The sequence below is a fragment of the Pogona vitticeps genome, chromosome 2 (assembly GCF_051106095.1).
Source record: "Pogona vitticeps strain Pit_001003342236 chromosome 2, PviZW2.1, whole genome shotgun sequence".
In the NCBI taxonomy this organism is placed as follows: domain Eukaryota; kingdom Metazoa; phylum Chordata; class Lepidosauria; order Squamata; family Agamidae; genus Pogona; species Pogona vitticeps.
In genome coordinates this window covers 31184017-31201576 of record NC_135784.1, presented here as the reverse complement: position 1 = coordinate 31201576, position 17560 = coordinate 31184017, and the positions used below count along the sequence as shown (strand labels likewise).

Sequence of the window (17560 nt, the reverse complement as noted above, 5' to 3'; positions counted from 1 at the left end):
TCTGCACGTCAAAATGTATGCATTGAATTCTGTGTGTAACTGTCTAAAACCAAAAACATTATGTGAGGAGGAAAAACCCAACAAATGAAGTACAGTGGTGCCTCGCATTATGTTAATTCGTTCCAGCGAAATCGCTGTAGAAAAACGTCGTAATGCGAAATAAAAAAGCACATAGAAACGCATTAAAACCCGATTAATGCGTTCCTATGGGCTTGAAACTCACCGTGCAGCGAAGATCCTCCACAGTGCGACCATTTTCGCTGCCCATGCAGCGAGGAATCCGTCCCAGAAATAGCGGGGAGCCATTTTTTTTACCCAGCAGCCATTTTGAAACTGCCGATCAGCTGGCCAAAAATCGTCGTTTTGCGAGAATCGGTTCCCAAAGCAGGGAACCGATCATCACAAAGCGAAATTCCCCCATTGGAAAGATCGTTTTGCAATCGCTTTTGCGATTGCAAAAAGTTCGTCGTAATGCGATTTCATTGTTAAACTGGGCGCTTGTCTTGCGAGGCACCACTGTACTCCAGGACACTGAAAAGTTTTGAGAACAGAATTTAAAGAACTGAGAGCTGAGAAAATGCCTCTTTATTTGCTTTCTTTGTTCTGAGATTTTTGTAATCAAGCACAATTCTTTCGAACAGAAACACATACTTTATTAGAAAAACTATTTTAACCTGGGGCTAGCTAATGCCTAGATAGTATTCTCTGAAACCTCACGCTGCCCCTGTAGGAAAAGATACAGTGGCGCCTCGCTTAGCGATCGCTCCGTGGAGCGATGAAATCGCTTAGTGATGGGGTTTTGGCCATCACCAGAGCGATCGCTTAGCGATGGCCCCTATGGGGAAAAATCGCTTTGCGATGATCGCGGGGAAGCGATCATGGCAAAGTGACCCTTTTTGCACAGCTTATTGGCAGTTCCAAAATGGCCACCGGAAAAACAAAATGGCCACCCCCTGCTTTGCCTCGCTTTAGAGGCACCAAAAATGGCCGCCCCTATGGAGGATCTTTGCATAAGGTCAGTTTTTAAGCCCGTAGGAACACATTAAACACGCTTTAATGCGTTTCTATGGGCTTTTTAAAATCGCTTACCGATTAAATCGTTTAGCAACTTTTTCCTGGAACGGATTGACGAGGCACCACTGTACAAGGTATTAGCAATGTATCACTTTTTCTCACATTGTTTTCAGAACATTTATTGATGAAATCTATGAACATTAACAATAAGGTCAAGATGTATGTGTCTGAAAAAATAGTGCAGAAAAAATAGCTTCAAAATATCTTATTACTTTACAATATCTTAGGAGAGTAACATTTTTTTCTCCTAACAAGATCCACTTACTAAAAGTGTGGACAGGATGATTGTTTTTGATTACTGTATATATTGTGCTTGATGATGTGTTAGACAAATGTGACTAGATTCAGATAATTGACAACAGAAATCCAGTAACATGCTATCTTGAGTCCAAAATATTTTTTTGCCACATCTGGCACTACACTGTGAAAAAATAATTCCAGGAAAGGAATGTGATGCAGTCCTACCTGACCACATTTTAAAATTCACAGGTATTCTTGCACTGAGCAAGGGGTTGTACTACATGGCCTTGTAGGCTATTCTATGATTTTAAGATCCTCACCAATAACAAAAAACCCTGCTTGAGTGAATTTACTTATATTTCACCTTTTCAAATCATATTCTCAGATGTGACCAAGTTCCCACAATGAAAACCAGAAACAACTTTATTGCAGCCCACTGGACTCTCATTGCACAGCAAACATCACAATTTCCTATTGGTCTGCCAAAATCTGGTATACAGAACTTCTGGAAGAGGCAACTGCTGAAGTCCAGAATCCATGAAGAAGTGGTAATAGCACCCGAAACTGTTACCCAGACTTTGTAAATTCAAATAAAGTGTTCACTTCCTTCTTCTACATCATATGCTGATATAGGGAAATCCTTCCTCACAATCCTTTGTCCTCATCCTGAGGGTTTGTAATTTTATGACCTGGATGTCATGTATTTCAGTAGCAACAATAATTTTTTTTAATATATAAAAAGTCTGACTTCTAAAAATGAAAGATTAATAAAGTATACAAACTCCATAAAAATGGCAGGCAGACACTGCAATGTACAGCTGACTGGATCTCATGACTCTTAAAATAATAAAATGACAGATACTGATTTACAGTAGACAGAACATTTTCCTTTCTTAGGAATTTATATCACAGACCTAGCTCTTCTGAGGCTCAAGCATATAGCCACTGAACTGACTTATTAAAATGTTTGAAACAGTGGATCTTGACTCAGCTGTTCAAATTTATAAATTTTTGCAACTATTCAATTAGATAATCTAGCAACAGTGACTAGCTGGCAGTGGATTTTACTCAGTCTAGTTCGATTTTAGAGTCATGAGAGCCATACATTTCAACGTCTGTCTACCTGTTTCACACTCCTTGGCTTAGAAGCCATCTTTTCAAAAAGAGTGATAACACAATATATTTTGATACATTACAATATCACCAGGTGTGTTCTCCCCAATAAATGTACAATTCAGTCTGATGTTTACACTTCAGCCACCCCCGTAATTTGTTAATCTGATGCTGTTTTTCACAAGGCATCTGCCTTTTGATTTTTGTATTTCACAATTTCAATTCAATGGGTTGATCAGTAAATAGAATGGAAATGGAAGGATGGCCCTTCTGTATTTTACCAGTTTCCAAAGGAAGTGTATGATGTAACACAAATCTCTTTCATTTTTCTCAATATCTTCATGTGGTGTATCTGGTATCAACAGGAAGCTTTTCTTCCTTTTCTTCAACTTCCTCAATTTTCACATCACTGCCTTTTATACTTCCATAGTTTCAACAGTGTGCCATGCAACAGCAATTCTTTCTCTAGGGCAGTAAGCACTGTTGTTGAATCTTACCTTGAAGACTCCCCCCCCCATCATTATGCTTTTAAGTAATGAGGGCTGCTTTGCACTGTTTTTACTGCTCTTTTTTTATTTTCATGAGTAGTATTTTTCACCATATGATGAATTTTGTACTTTAGATATCACAGCTTAAGAGTCAGAAACTACCCTGAGAAGGCTTATGCTGATAACTGACACACATGCATCAAAACTGATCAAAGAAACTTAGTTTTACATTTTAGATAATTTACATATATGTGGTAAAGGTTTTATAATGCTGTGCATCTTTATCAAGATGAAAATGGTGGCAGAGGGAGAAAAAAGTTTTTAACTACACTTAGCTGTTTAATGTAACAAGAAAACAGGTTTTGATATCTGTTTCAATATGGCACTATTTTGATTGTCCTGTGTCTGAAACCTCCACCCACTCATGGATATACACATTTATCACATCAAATGTTTGCAGAAAAAGTTGAATCGCAAAATCCATGGGTAAGCTTTGTTTTTATTGATATGAGAACCTAAGGGAATGAGAAAAAAATAGAAGACAACTAGGGTCACAGCCAAGTCGCCTTTTGGAAAATGTTTAAATATAAATTTGGCAACCGCCAGGAACCATTGAATTCTGTCCGTCGTCACCTACTAGACGATGGAGGAGGACCACACTCCTCCTTCAAGAAGTCCTTGTAAATCTTCCTGAGGACCTTAATTTCCCTCTCTGGGGGCTGCTGCCACTCATACCAGTCATACCATGCAGACTTGCTCTGCAGAGCTGGAGCTGAAGGGGTCTTGGAGACAGCTGGATGCTGGTTGCTGTAATCCTCATCTTTGAAACTGGTGAAGGGGATGGTAAAGAATAAAAGACCTGAAAGAAAACAAGTAAAAGTGTCAGATGTGTGGGTAAAATAGCACACATAAATACCTTTCTGTGGTTGGGCCCTAGTTAAATTTCATACCACAGTCTTGGTGACAGAGATGGGACTGTCATATTTTAGGGACTTCCAATCCCCTGTGTTGCCCCCCCCCACTGCAAAGCTGAATTATGGGAGTGAAATCCCCCTACTGGCAAGAAACAGAGCAGCCTCTCCGCCATTTCCATGTCACCTTCTTCTATGATTAGTCAAAACAAAACAAAACAAAAACGTGCTGCAATATAGGAGTTACAACGATCCCCAGCAACCTCCAAAGGTGCAAAGGAGCATGAGTTTGGATGGAAGCTGCTTGTCTTTAGAGGGTGTGGATAAAGATGGAAAGGCCTGGGGAAAAATGGAAACATTGGGGGCGGGGGGGGGGGCGCATACTTTTTTCCCCAGTTTTTTCAAAAGCCATTTTTTGTTTTTGTTTTCCTGGAAAAACTGAAACAAAATGGAGTGTGAAACGCATTATTTTACAATGATAAATAATATGTCTATGACGTGGCATTCAAACTATATAACATGAAGATCTTAATGAAAGACTTCTGAGACTTTATGAATTTAAGTATTTCAGTTCTCTTAATTCTCTCTCCCATCCACCTCTACAAGTCAGAGGGAAGCCTCACAATTCCCACCCTGCGGGGTGTGTGTGTGTGCGTGCTTTTTCTTCTGCTCAAGGGAGAAATGGCAAGGGAATAGCAGAGAGAGTGGGATGCTCTACTTCTTGATGTCTGGAAGGCTTTCACACCCATAATTTGGCTTAGGGATTTCTTGCCTATTTATAAGAGCAAAAGTACTTAAAATGCTAACGTTCCATCCCTAGTTGGAAATAACAGACAGGGCTGCGTTATCTTACAGCCATGCAAGCAGTCTGCAGAAAAGACCACTGTGCAGCTCTCTGTTTTCCACCAATCAAGCTGGTGTAGTTTCAAGTTTATTGTGTGGGGTCTACTGACTATAATGGAATACTTAAAAGGAAACAATCACATACAAATCAAAAGATTCATGAAAAGGAGACTGAAATAGTAAATGCTGCCTCGGGCTAACACATTAAGAAACAATGTGGCAAGAACTCAGGCCTGGATAGATCTTTCTCTGCAGAAGCAAAACACATAAACAGAAAAGTCACAACATTCATGGATGTTTAGCTCATATGAATGGAGAGCAGGAGCGAAGGATGATAGAAGTACATAAATTTACACTTGCAGTGAAGGAAACTGGATATGGAGATGTTTTTCTGTCTCACTTCCTTATAAAACGCTAAAATCCAGGATCAGCCAATGAAGGTGAACAATGGAAAACTCCGGACAAACACAAAGTAGAGTTAAAACTATGGAAACTGTCACCACACGATGCACTGAAAGTCACCAACTCAGGATGTTTTTAAAAAGGGATTAAACAAATTTATAGAGGACAAAACAGAGATTATTTATTAGGTCAAGAGTCAGACACATAAAACTTCTTTAATAAGCAGCTGGGGAATATGGCCAGGATAGTGCTGTTGCAATGAAGCTGTACTGTGGGCTTCTCAAAGAGATCTAATTGGCCACAGTGGGGGCAGCTTGTTCAGGCCCCCTTCACCAAACTCTTCTCCTCTCTCAGAGCCAAATGTAATGCTGCTCACCATTGTTTTGAGCCTCCTCAATAGCTTGGGTCAGTTGCTTGTATTTCTTCATGCAGATGCCTGAAACAGAGAGAACAAACTTTTAAGCATAACACAGACACTGCTGAAAGACCTTGATCACAATGAGGGATTGGGGAAAGAAGGGGAAGGAGGAGAAAGGATCAAAATCCACCCTTGTTCCATGAATCTATGGATTTTGGATGTACCCAATAGTAGATTTGCCAATGTGTCCGTTTCTTAAGATTCCTGATTGAGTCCTAAGTGGGAGCAGTTCCCCTGAGTCACAGGCAGAAAAAGGTCATTCCCACAACGTGCTCCCATATCCTCTTAAATGGAGATGTTAGGGATTACGCTTCAGCTGTTCACACGCAATGCATGTGCTCTGCTACTGAATTCTGGTAGCTTCTCCATGCCAGCAGCACAGATGAAGTGGTTCAACTCAGTTATGCAACAGAACCCCTTCTAAAGGAAGTACTCTCTGTGTGGGAAATTCTCCTTCTGGCCTACAGACCTTTCTCAGGAAGGGACCCTAAACACACACATGTAAACATAAACACAATTCTACAGAATCAGATTAAAAGGTTGTTTAGTTGAGCATTCTGTACAGAAGTAGCATGCTTTGCTTTGCCTTTTTGCTTTGATAAGGAGGCATTCCCCTTCAATGTAGAGTATGGCTGAAAAGGGCAAAAGAGGAGGAGATGAGACTAGCACTTTTAAACTTGTTTATTATACTGTTTCACAATGCCTAAAAAGGTACTTCAGCCTCACCAGTAGAAATAACAATGAAAGCTACTGAGGAAAACCCGAAAGTACAGCAAAAATAGAGCCCTCCTTACAATGGCTGGAGCAGAGACCAGACTTCCATCAACTTGGGACTTGAACACTCAAGAATTCGAGTGCTGGAAAACAATTACTATTCTTGTACTCAGAAATGGTTTACCATTCCCTTCTTCTGGAGGTGCTCTAGAGGCTGGCTCTTCTTCCAAGACACACAGAAGGGACTGACTTCCACTCTCTGGCTCTGTAGTCAGATACCCGAGTCACTGAGGTACCCATCCAGCCATATTATGCCAAGGCAGGAGAAACTGTGGCTCTCTCAATCAGATCCCAAAATATCTGAGCCAGCATGGCCACCGTTAAGCAGGTACCTGACTTCTAATCCAAAACATATGGAGGTTTCTAGTTTAGTACTGTGCAAACCGCCTTGGTGATCCTTGCTGTCTTCTGAACTTGCTCTGGTTTGTTGGCATCCTTCTTAAAAGTCTGGTGTCCAGAACAGTTATTAACAGTGTTACGAACACTGGACATCCTGTAGATCACAGTGATACAGGTTCAAATCTCCTAAAGTCCTGTGCTGCATGAATTTGGCCTACTCCTATACAGTGGTGCCTCGCATAACGATGTTAATTGGTTCCAGAAAAAAAAAACGTTATGTGAAAACATCGTTATGGGAAGCACCATTTCCCATAGGAATGCATTGAAAACCGGTTAATCCGTTCCAACTGGAACGGATTATCTGGTTTTTTCCCTCCCCCCCGCGGCTTGGATCTGACCCATGGCGGCTACCTCAGCCATGGCTGGACTCCCTAGAGTCTGGCCATGGCTGGGGTAGCCGCTGCGGTTACCCTTTAAGTGGCGGAGACAGGCTGGGGGGTGGATCGGGAAGCTTGAAGCCTCCCAGCGCTGCTTACCCAGGTCGTTCCCGGACTTCCAGAAGTCCGGGAACGACCTGGGTAGGCGGCGCGGAGAGGCTTCAAGCTCCCCGGTCCACCCCCCAGCCTGTTCTCCGATGCCGGTAGCCTCCCCGCCGCCTACCCAGCCCTTTCTCGGACACCTAGGTGTCCAAGAACGGGCTGGGTAGGCGGCGCAAGGAGGCTTTAAGCGGCGGGGACAGGCTGGGGGGTGAATCGGGAAGCTTGAAGCCTTCCCGCGCTGCTTACCCAGGCTGTTCCCGGACTTCTGGAAGTCCGGGAACGGCCGGGGTAGGCGGCGCGGAGAGGCTTCAAGCTTCCCGGTCCACCCCCCAGCCTGTCCCCGGAGTTCGGAAGGGAATTGTCGGCAGGGGATGGTGGCTTCAGGGTCCTTCCGAGGCCGCAGCCCACTGCCGACATTTTCCCCCAGCTGAGCAGCGGGGCTTCAAGATCGTTGTGCGATCGCAAAAGCGATGGCAACAAAGCCATCGCTATGCGATTTTTTCGTTAAATGGGGCACTCGTTAAGCGAGGCACCACTGTAATTTTTATTTCAGGTTCTCTCATTTCACCCATTCAGTTCATTTAACAGTTAAATGGCGCTTGTGTTCCACCTCTGATTTCAGAGCTGTACAAGAACATTTAGCAATACCTATCCAAACAGTTTCGCTATCACTCTGGAGAGATGAGCAGTTTTTGGAACTTGTTCTATATATTACCTATTTCCACAAAGGGGGCCATCCATATGCATGCCAGCATTTTGCAACCTTTGGTTCCCAAATAAAGCTGGGCTGAAACTCCCAACACACCAGGCCACACTGGCTGGGAATGGCAGATGTCATGTAAAGACATAAATGTCAATGAAAATAATGCAGAGTGGGAGTTGGAAGGAAATATGGCAAGCAACCATCCAGTTCAGGCAAAACCAGATGGCCCCACAGGGCAATTGTCATGGCAACTGCAGCCAATTACACCAAGGAGCGAGAAAGTGAAACAGATCCAGAGTTATCTCATTTTCCTGCAAAGCTGGCTGGAAATTTCAAAAGAAAGACATGCATAAACGAATTAGATAGAATGGGGAAGGGGCAAAAGTTAGCTTACCTGTGTGTGTTGGATGGTAGATGATACCAGTATTGGGAGAAATAAACTGTTCAAGAAGTTTCACATTCTGTAGGATGAAAGGAATAGAAAATGTTTTTTTTTTTTTAAAAAAAAACTCTTTTCTGGAGAACATTTTAAAACATGTTTTCCAATATTAACCTGCTTTTGAACCTGGGTCTGATTATTTTACTCTCATTTAAATCACCCTAGGAAAGAAAAGCACGTGATTTATATAACAAAAAGACAAACATGCTTTAAATAACAGGTTCTACATGCAAAAAATCAAGAATCAAATTACACCAGACACCAGAGATATTCTAGCAACCGTATTTTATGTTGACTAAAACACTAATGGCAAAGCAGGCTAAAGCCTTCTCTGCAGTAGTAACAGAGCACGATGTTTCTTTTCCAGAGAAGGTTGCCTTATGCTTTACCAGTCAGCCTGCAAATGTCAGGGCAGCCATCTTCCAAAAGCCTTCAGGTTTCCTAACTCCCTTCATTCTTTTTAATTCCCAGGACACCTGCTTTGATTAACATGGCTAGTGGTTAGTTTACATCCAGCACTTCCAATATCTGATGGGTTTCATATTATTCTGGTTGTTTTATTATTAATGTTTGAAGATTCTCAGTCAAAAAAAATACATTATATATTTGAATACCAACATAATGAAAGAATTGTTCTTCTTACCCTATAATCCAGGAAAAGATTATGGTCTCTACAGATAGGGCAGGGGTTGCTGCACACCTTAGATCCTCTCTGCAGAAAGAAAAACAAAGCTGGAGATTCATGAATTGGATATTATTCAGCATAACCAAGATTTACTCAGGTAATATGCACTCACATACTGGCTCTGAAAAACTGAGTGCCATCACAGGATCTAGTGAGACTGTAGCCCTCCAGTTCTCCTGAAACCACACAAATAAATGCTCGCCCAGCTTGTTATATGTTACACCCACTGTCTGTATATGGAGGATCACCTCCATTTTTGTCTATAGTTGTTTCCCGCACTATCTGGATCCCTAGTTTTCCAGAGATCCAAACTACATAGGAGAACTTCTACGGGCTGAGGAGGCCCTCCACTACATTTGGCACTGTTGCCAGGACTGCATGCACACTTAGTGATGCACCAAACAGAATCACTGAATTCAAATGTGCGACTTCTACATATGACTTAGCCTGGATACACTGCTCCCTTAGCAGAGGTGTTTTTGTCTGTGCTGTGTTAGTGAATTTCCATTGTTGTGCAAAGCATCCACCTAGAGCTCAGCTCTCCCGGCTCACATCCCAGAAATGGAACAGAAAGGACTCACAATGCAAGTTTTCCGGGTCTTCTGTGGTGGAAACAGCCCCTTGTGATTACGCCTGTAGGAAAACCAGACAGGATTGCTGCCATATCGTTCTATGTATTCTAATGGAGCAAAAGGGAGACAGAACAAAAGCCAATAATTCAGAGGTGTTTTACCAAGAATTTCTTAATACAATACACCAGAAAGCTTCAATGCCTTAGAACTAATTATTCTCACACAATTAATCATCCCTTTCACACAAACATGACAAGTACTGCTGTGCATAAGATGAAACAAGAAATTTACAATCTCAGAAAGGGACAATGTTTAGAAAAAATATAGTGTAATCCTGGCCACACTTAGTTTTTTTTTAAGCAAGCAAAATAAGTTTATTGTGTGGCACACAGGCCATTGCAACATACATCAGATAAAATAATATAAAACAATAAAACAATATAATATAGTACATTACAATATAGTACAGTAAAATATTAAAAGCCATTTGGAATCAAATCAAGTTGATTTCTATTACAAAGTTTTAACATCTAAGGAGTGGACAAGACAGATGAAGACATTAACCAATGCCAGCAGCAAGCACTTATCGTAAGGGAAATAATCCCAAAAATCCAGTTACAGTGGTGCCTCGCTTAACGAGTGCACCGTATAGCGATGTTTCCGTATAGCGATCCCTTTTTCGGGATCGCTATATGGAAACATACCCGATCTTCGGAATGGGGAAAACCCGCATTGCGAAGATCGGGTATTGCGGCGGCCATTTTGGAGCCGCCGAACAGCTGATCGGCGGTTCCAAAATGGCCGCCGGAAGCCCGGAAATGGCTGCCGGCAGCCATTTTCGCGCCCTGCCCTCGCTTAGCGAAGGCGCGAAAATGGCTGCCGGCACCTGGAATCCTCGCTGAACGGGTAAGTAACGAAGGTATTGGAACGCATTAAACAAAGTTTAATGCGTTCCAATACCTTTCCCCTACCCGTTTAGCGATTATTCCGTATAGCGAGGGTTAATCCGGAACGGATTAACCTCGCTATACGGGGCACCACTGTACTTAAGTATTGACTTAATTGGCAGAAGCGGGGGATACAGATTTCATTGTTAACAACGTAGAGACAAACCGTGCCATTTGGAAAGTGACAAATTTGTCTCTGTCAGAAAGTAGAATCTTAAGCTTTTCTTGTTCAGAATTACTAGAATGTTTTTTGTAAAAAAGGGTTGAGAAGTCTTTTACGATAGGTCTCTAATAGTGGACAATAGAGCACCACATGTGCCAAATTCTCCACTGATTTTTGAGCAAACTCTCTTGTGATATGGAATTTGTTTATAGCATCCTAATAAACTGACTAGTGGTAACATATCAAAATGTGGCCAAGTAAAAGCTTTATCAATACTCATTAAATCAGCAAAATAAGATGGAAGATTTAAAGGCAAGGGTAAAATGTTCTTATAAAAAGGGGCTGTTTTTCGGGTGCCTAACAAACCAAAATCCATTTGAACCCACTGGTTGGACAATCTCTGTTTCAGTAAATGTTTTGCAGTGGGTAGGTCAAGGTGTCTCACATACTCTTCAGAGAATCCAAGTTTAGCAACTAGTTGCAGTACATTTAGTTATACAGTGGTACCTCTAATAGCGATGTTAATGCGTTCCGCAAAAAACATCGCTATTGGATTTCCTCGCTATTCGAAATGAGGTTTCCCATTGAGATGCATTGAAAGCCGGCTAATCCATTCTAATTGGAAAATCTCCAAAGGAAACCTCGCTATTCAAAACGCGGTTCCCCCATTGAAATGCACTGAAACCTATTCAATTCATCCATGGTGAGTTCCCTTAGCGCGCGGGGGGGGGGGGAGCTCAGCCCAGCGCGAAGGGAACTCAGCGTCGGGTGCAAGGAGGGAGCCAATCTCTCCCTGGCCAGCGAGCTTGCTTTTCCAAACGCGAAGCAAGCTCACTGGCCAGGGAGAGGTCGCTTCCCTCCTTGCACCCGACGCTGAGTTCCCTTCGCGGGGGTGGGTGGGAGCTCAGCCCAGCTCGAAGGGAACTCAGTGTTGGGTGCAAGGAGGGAGCCGATCTCTCCCTGGCCAGCGAGCTTGCTTTTCCCAACGATCGCTATTCGATAATGGCCCATAGGAAACATCGCTATTCAAAGTGAAAAAATGCCCTGAAAACCTCATTGCTATTCAGTTTTTTCGTTAATAGAGGCGCTCTGGCACCACTGTAAGTCCAAATGAATCCAGTGGAAGTTATTCCAAGTAAACATGCTTAAAATCTGCACTGTTTGTGCATGCATATTTAGAACAGCTTATGGTTAATTAACACCAGTCTGGATAATATGCAGTGATCCAGCAGGAGTTTCTGGATTTGCAACTGTTTTCAAAACCTACAACAAAATGCTTTTTCCTGCATAATTAGGCTACTAAAATAAAGAAACCCAAGGGTAATGAGCAGACTTTTTTCTTAAGCTCTTCTGAAACTGCATTCCTAAACTCAGAATCTGCGCAGAGACAAATTGTTCTCCAATCAGGATTTAAGCACATGTCTTTTGCATCTGGTGGATCTTAAGGTTTAAGTACAAGAAACAGTAGATTCAACAGCCTTGACATTTTTCCACCCTTTATTTGTTTAATACGTGAGATGAGGTTTGCAAAATCACTTTTGGCACTCATCTGAAACAGAACATGGGCACTGTATTCAAACCTAGGAACATGCTGTGTCTCAAATTCTTTATCCTTCAGTAAAATCCTATTCCTTTTACTAAGATATGAGACACATTGTGTGTCAGCAGGATTTATTCTGACACATGAGTGCACAAGATGACAGCCCTTATTTCTAATGGTTCTGTGGCTTTGTCTCCCCACTTCATCCCCACCATTAATTATCATCAACATCCTGCCTACAGCTTCTGCTTCTCCAAATTAAGAACATCGAGTTTTCATAAAGTCTCCTCCTGACTTGGCACTACAGATGTCATGATCATTTAACTTCACTGGCTTTCCCTACAAAAGTTCTCATTCCAACGAACATTTACTGCAAAGTTTTGATTTCGCAGTTTAACTCTCAAAGTCCAAATGAACTGGATTACATGATAATTCCAAATGCTCATCTGTATCCTACATTACCTATGCTTCATCTTGTGTCCAGTATTATCCAGTAGAATCTTAGTTTAAGATTCTAAACCCTCCCAAAGGTACAGATTCATCTCTTCAACTCTTTTACATGTGTGAAATTCTTTTAACTAGCAAGTATAACTGGATTCCTCAACCAACCCACCGCCAGAAATGATTAACCTTAAAAGTAGATTTCACTATGGTGTATACCCTATTCTACACTCTATGTTAGCCAGCCTGAGCAGTATCTGTGTAAGCACCATAAGAGTAGGACACGTGTTTCTGTACAGAGAAGCAAAACTCACTTCTCTCATATGCTGCCCTCAAGTCTATGGATAAAGATTGGGTTACAGTGTTTTGTTTTGTTTTTAAATGCAGAAAGGAGGACAGTGACTGAAATTCTGTTCCTCAGCATAGCGAAGTCACACTAGAACTGAACTGGTGCAGATTCGGTGAGTCAACTTCTCTGTAAATTACTCAAATAGGCCTAATTTAGCTGTGACAATTTAGAGTAACAAGTCTGTGAAGGAGAGCAAGCTAGTGAGCCGTCCTCAACAAAAAATGTGCAGGAGGAAACATGCAGATGTGTAGAGGGCATACTAATAAAAATAGAAGTGGAAGGAATGACAGAAAGGAGGGCAATAGAAGTATACTTGTCAGAAGATAAGGAGGAGGAGAAAGGGAAGGAGCAAGACCTGATAGTGTGGGAGGAGGTTATAAAAGAGTCAGGGTGATGAGTGGGAATTTAGAATGGAAACAGACCAGACAAGGAAAGAGACTAAGGATTGCACAGTACAAACAGAAAGAGAAGAAGAAGCATCTACTAAGATCTGTGATTTGTTAAAAGACTTTCCGAATTTAAAGACTGGTGGAGGATTACTACCAGATCCAGATCTACCTAAAGTGGAGAATAAGGGAGTAAAACCCCTAAAATGGACAGTAGTAGTTTACCCGCGCAACCAAGGTGGAGGGAGGAAGGTGATTCGCCTCAGTCCCTCTTATAATGTCCCACCTCTAGAGGGGGACTGGCCGAGACACCCTTCCTGTGGGACAGTGCGTGCGCTAAAGAGCACCCCCATTGAGGGAGATGACCGATCGCGAGCGCTTTGGTCCAGCCCCAATGTGAGAACAGACATATTTACTCCAGGAACCAAAGTCCTAAGTTACCAAAATTAAGCTGTTTCGATCCATTTAATTTAGTTAATCATGACGTTGAAGTTAATAAAGTTGAACCTGTTGGATTTTAAAAATCACCTCCGTCTCTTATTCCCGCCAAAATGAGGGAGCCGTCACCAGCTCAGGAAGAACCCGATCACAAAGTCACAACTAGAGTATGTCCATTTGAATCAATAAAAACCTATCAAGAGCTGACTCACCAAATCTCCACTAATCCATTAAGTTTACTCTAGTGTGACTTACTTTGCTAAGGATTCCACCCAATGTAAACAAAGACCTTGAAACCTCTTGTTCCACTGAGGCTCTGCAGTCTGAGGAAGTCAGTCTGCTCATGAAGACAATGGCCATCCTTGTTTACTCTTTGTCTTCCTCCATTCTCTCTATTTTGTATCACCCAGTCTGAAGAAAAGTTCTGGAGAATCCGAATGCTCACTTTGTTTCCAATATTGTAGTGATTTTAGGAAAAACTACTACAGAACTGTACAGTTTGTTGTATTTATGTGTTCCGGCTACCTTCACTCTGCAGATATTCCCATGGCTTCTCTTTAAAACGTGATTCTCTGGCAGAAGTATCTGGCTCTGTAGGTTCTTCTTCGCTGGCCCTTGTGCTGCAAAAACGGAAAGGCACTTGTTCTGGCTGCCGGGCAAAAGTGCTGATTGACTTCAAAGAGAAAGCAAAGCAAGACAAATGTTAAATGCAGCCATTAACACAACCAGCAGGGGTAGTAAAAACTACCCAAAATACAAATCAATTGTACAGTATTGTCATTTCTTGATTTTACTGGCAACCAAAAAGTGTCATAATTTTGTCATCCCTTAACACTTAAAACAATAGGAGGGTGGCTTGCTTTTCATAATCCTGCTCATGCCCCCATCATGGTTTTTTCAGAGTTACAGCACAATGCGGAATGAAATCTGCAAAAACAAAATGCTACTTGGCTATCTTTCAAACCAGAGCCTGAAATGTTTGGTTCTTGAAAAAAAAAGTCAAGCCAGTATAGTATGCAGGCTAGGAAGACAAAATCAAAGATCCAAGTTCACAAAATTCAATGTGTGATTTTTGGCTAAGTCGTGCCCTTTCTTCTTGATCTATCTCATGGGGTGTTGTGAGAATGAGGAACAAGAAAAAAAAAGATGTATGCTTGAAGTTGCTGAAAGAACAGTGGGATGTACACATATCAAACAAAATGTTGGCTAATGTTCATGCAGACCTAATGCTTCTCCATAGTTACCACACACATGACAAACAGAATGCACTGAACCCTAAAGCTCTCTCATTTTAATGATCCGAACACACATCCAGAAGACACCTTTATGCAAAAATAGAGCTTATATTTTGGTTTTGGTTGTACCAACTTCTAAAAAAATAGCTAGTAGATGCCTGCTCTATGTAATCAAGTGGCATCTTAGAAATCACTTTGATAGTCAGCATCTTCAGGATCTGCATGAATTTCTCCCTGGCATAACACAACCAGCTCTAGTACTCCCCAAACAGAGTTTCAGACTCAAACCTATTCCTACTATACTTCCTGAAACACTTGGACCACAATCCCTCTGTACCGATTAGGGCTCCCAGAGCATAGCAGGGCTTTGCTAAGTATCCTGACAATTGCAATTTTAATTTCCAAAGGGGCAGCTATACTATTTAAGCTGCTGCAACAACAACAACAATAAATAAATAAAATATAAAATTAAAAAATCCTGTAGCACCTTCAAAGCTGTCAAACATCTCACACCAGCAGCTCCTGCGCATTACTGTACTTGAACAGATACATCTAATGAACTGGGCTCTGTAAATGCTCACAGTCTCAGACATTTGTTACTCTTCAAGATACCACAGGACTCTGTTGTCTTTATTTTGTGGGGCAGCTATTCTACGATGGCTATTGATCATAGTAACAGCTATTGACTGATTTTCTAGGTAAGAAATTTTTTTAAAAAGTATTTAATACACTCACAACTCCTGACATATTTGTGCATAGCAGCTATGAAACAGGTAGGGCTTAAAACCACTGAGAGTCTACTGAGACTCTGGAGGGCCCTCTAAGGACTGTTGGGCAACCCCCCCCAGCACATCCAACCATCCATACAGTCCATAAAGTCTGGAGAGCAGACATTTCCTGACTCACATCTAAGAAGACATAACTGAAAATGTTTCTGTCTCAGAGATAAAAGCAAGACACACCAATTTGACTCACAAGTAGTTACTATATTATTTATTTGGTCATGAAACACCATGGCAGCCAGCTTAATGCAAAAACCTACAGTCCAAAAAATGAGAATCAGTACAACAAACAGCAAAAAAAAAAAAAGGATTCAAAATTTTGGGGGAGGGAACAATCAACCATATAGGCATCTCAAAGCTTATGTTGTCCATTTAACAGAGACCTGGCAGCTTCAAAAAGCATCACAGTAATGATGATCCATAAAAGTAAAACAAACTCCAAAATCCAGATGAGCAATACTTCTACAGTACTAGGCTGTATTATAAGAGATACAAGGTTTCCAGCTCTACAGAGGCCTTCCTTAGACGAGCGATTCCCAACCTTGGATAGTCCATGTGTTCTTGGACTGCATTTCCCTGAAATCTTCACCACCAGCCATGCTGGCTGGGGTTTCTGGGAGTTGCAGTCCAACAACACCTGGGTTATTCAAAGTTGGGAACCACGAGGTTAGATGATAAAAAACTGCAGAGAGGAAAACAGACATGCAAATACATTCAGTTAGATGTTACAAGTTCGCATAGAGCTACTTTAACGAATCTGTCACGTATTTATAATACGGATAGCGGCCATGCGGTTTCCCAACATATAAACAAAGATCGCACGCTTAACATCATAAAGTATTTTACCTCTGCAAAGTAAAAAAAAGGTCCCTGAGTGCAATAATAGAGAAAGAAAAGGGTGGGGGCTGAAGTTGTTCACTGCAATTAATCACTGTACAGCTGCCATTATCGTGAACATCCTGCAATCTGAAGAGTGCAGAACACGCAGAAGCTTTACACACGAACAGAACAACTTAAGGCCGACGTGTAAACATTGTGATCCACGTCAGACCTAAACGTTTTAATTTTAGTCTCACAGGATGGAGCAAATATTACGTTATTCTCATAGAAACCTCTCATCTTTCGTAATAAAAAGAACACCTTGCCACTTGTTACAGTCAGCGATTGATAAAACAAGTAACAGTTCCTTACCTGGGACCATAAGGGCCTTCTAATTACCGCACGCACCACTAATTGGGCCGCAGCCCTGCCCAGCAGTATGGCACTGCAGGCGGCCGCCATTTTGGAAGACCTCAAGGGGGGGGAAAGAAAACGCACCACGCGCATGCGCCGTAACTGCAAATTCAAGGTCACCTTGAAAGCAGGGGGCTTCTCTATACGCTCTTTCACTATACCTATAGCTTATATTTAGGTCCAGATTTACACAAGTAGCTATTAGAAATCTGCACCCAAAAACGAACATTAAGCTTGTTTAAATGCATACGTATTGGGTTTGGTTGGCTAACCCTTCTGCTTGGTTATTTTTTTTTAAATTACTGAAATTGGCGCACGCGCATAAGACCCCATGAACACCCCACCATATCGCAATCCGCCGAAGCAAACATTTCTGCGCATGAGCAGGACGACGGCCATTGTGTAAAAAACGGCCTGTCTCGCGCATGCCCTGTTTGGGGCCACCATTTCGCCCTCTCCTTTCCTCGTCCTCCCCATGAAATGTAGGGCGGAGGCTGTGCGCGTGC

The 17560-nt window shown here is 41.9% G+C and overlaps 1 protein-coding gene across 1 annotated transcript; it reads right to left on the bottom strand.

Moving 5' to 3' along the window:
* Positions 1–3394: 3394 nt before the first annotated feature.
* Positions 3395–17422, bottom strand: MRPS18B (mitochondrial ribosomal protein S18B). The gene is made up of 7 exons (XM_020812299.3): positions 17013–17422; positions 14330–14477; positions 9550–9647; positions 8927–8995; positions 8239–8305; positions 5448–5507; positions 3395–3774 (listed from the first exon to the last, which is right to left on the bottom strand). Exons 1-7 carry the CDS (start codon positions 17145–17147, stop codon positions 3545–3547), a joined length of 807 nt encoding a protein of 268 aa, XP_020667958.3. The 5' UTR covers positions 17148–17422; the 3' UTR covers positions 3395–3544.
* Between the last annotated feature and the right edge of the window lie 138 nt (positions 17423–17560).

Bases quoted from the DNA above. Each gene is read 5' to 3' on its own strand.
- MRPS18B (XM_020812299.3), bottom strand. From the start codon at position 17,147: ATGCGCGTGGTGCGTTTTCTTTCCCCCCCCTTGAGGTCTTCCAAAATG. The intron at 9,648-14,329 runs GTAGCCGGAACA...TTGCTCCATTAG, and splicing joins GGAATATCTGCAGAGTGAAG to AATACATAGAACGATATGGC. The intron at 5,508-8,238 runs GTAAGCTAACTT...TCTCTGTTTCAG, and splicing joins CTACCATCCAACACACACAG to GCATCTGCATGAAGAAATAC.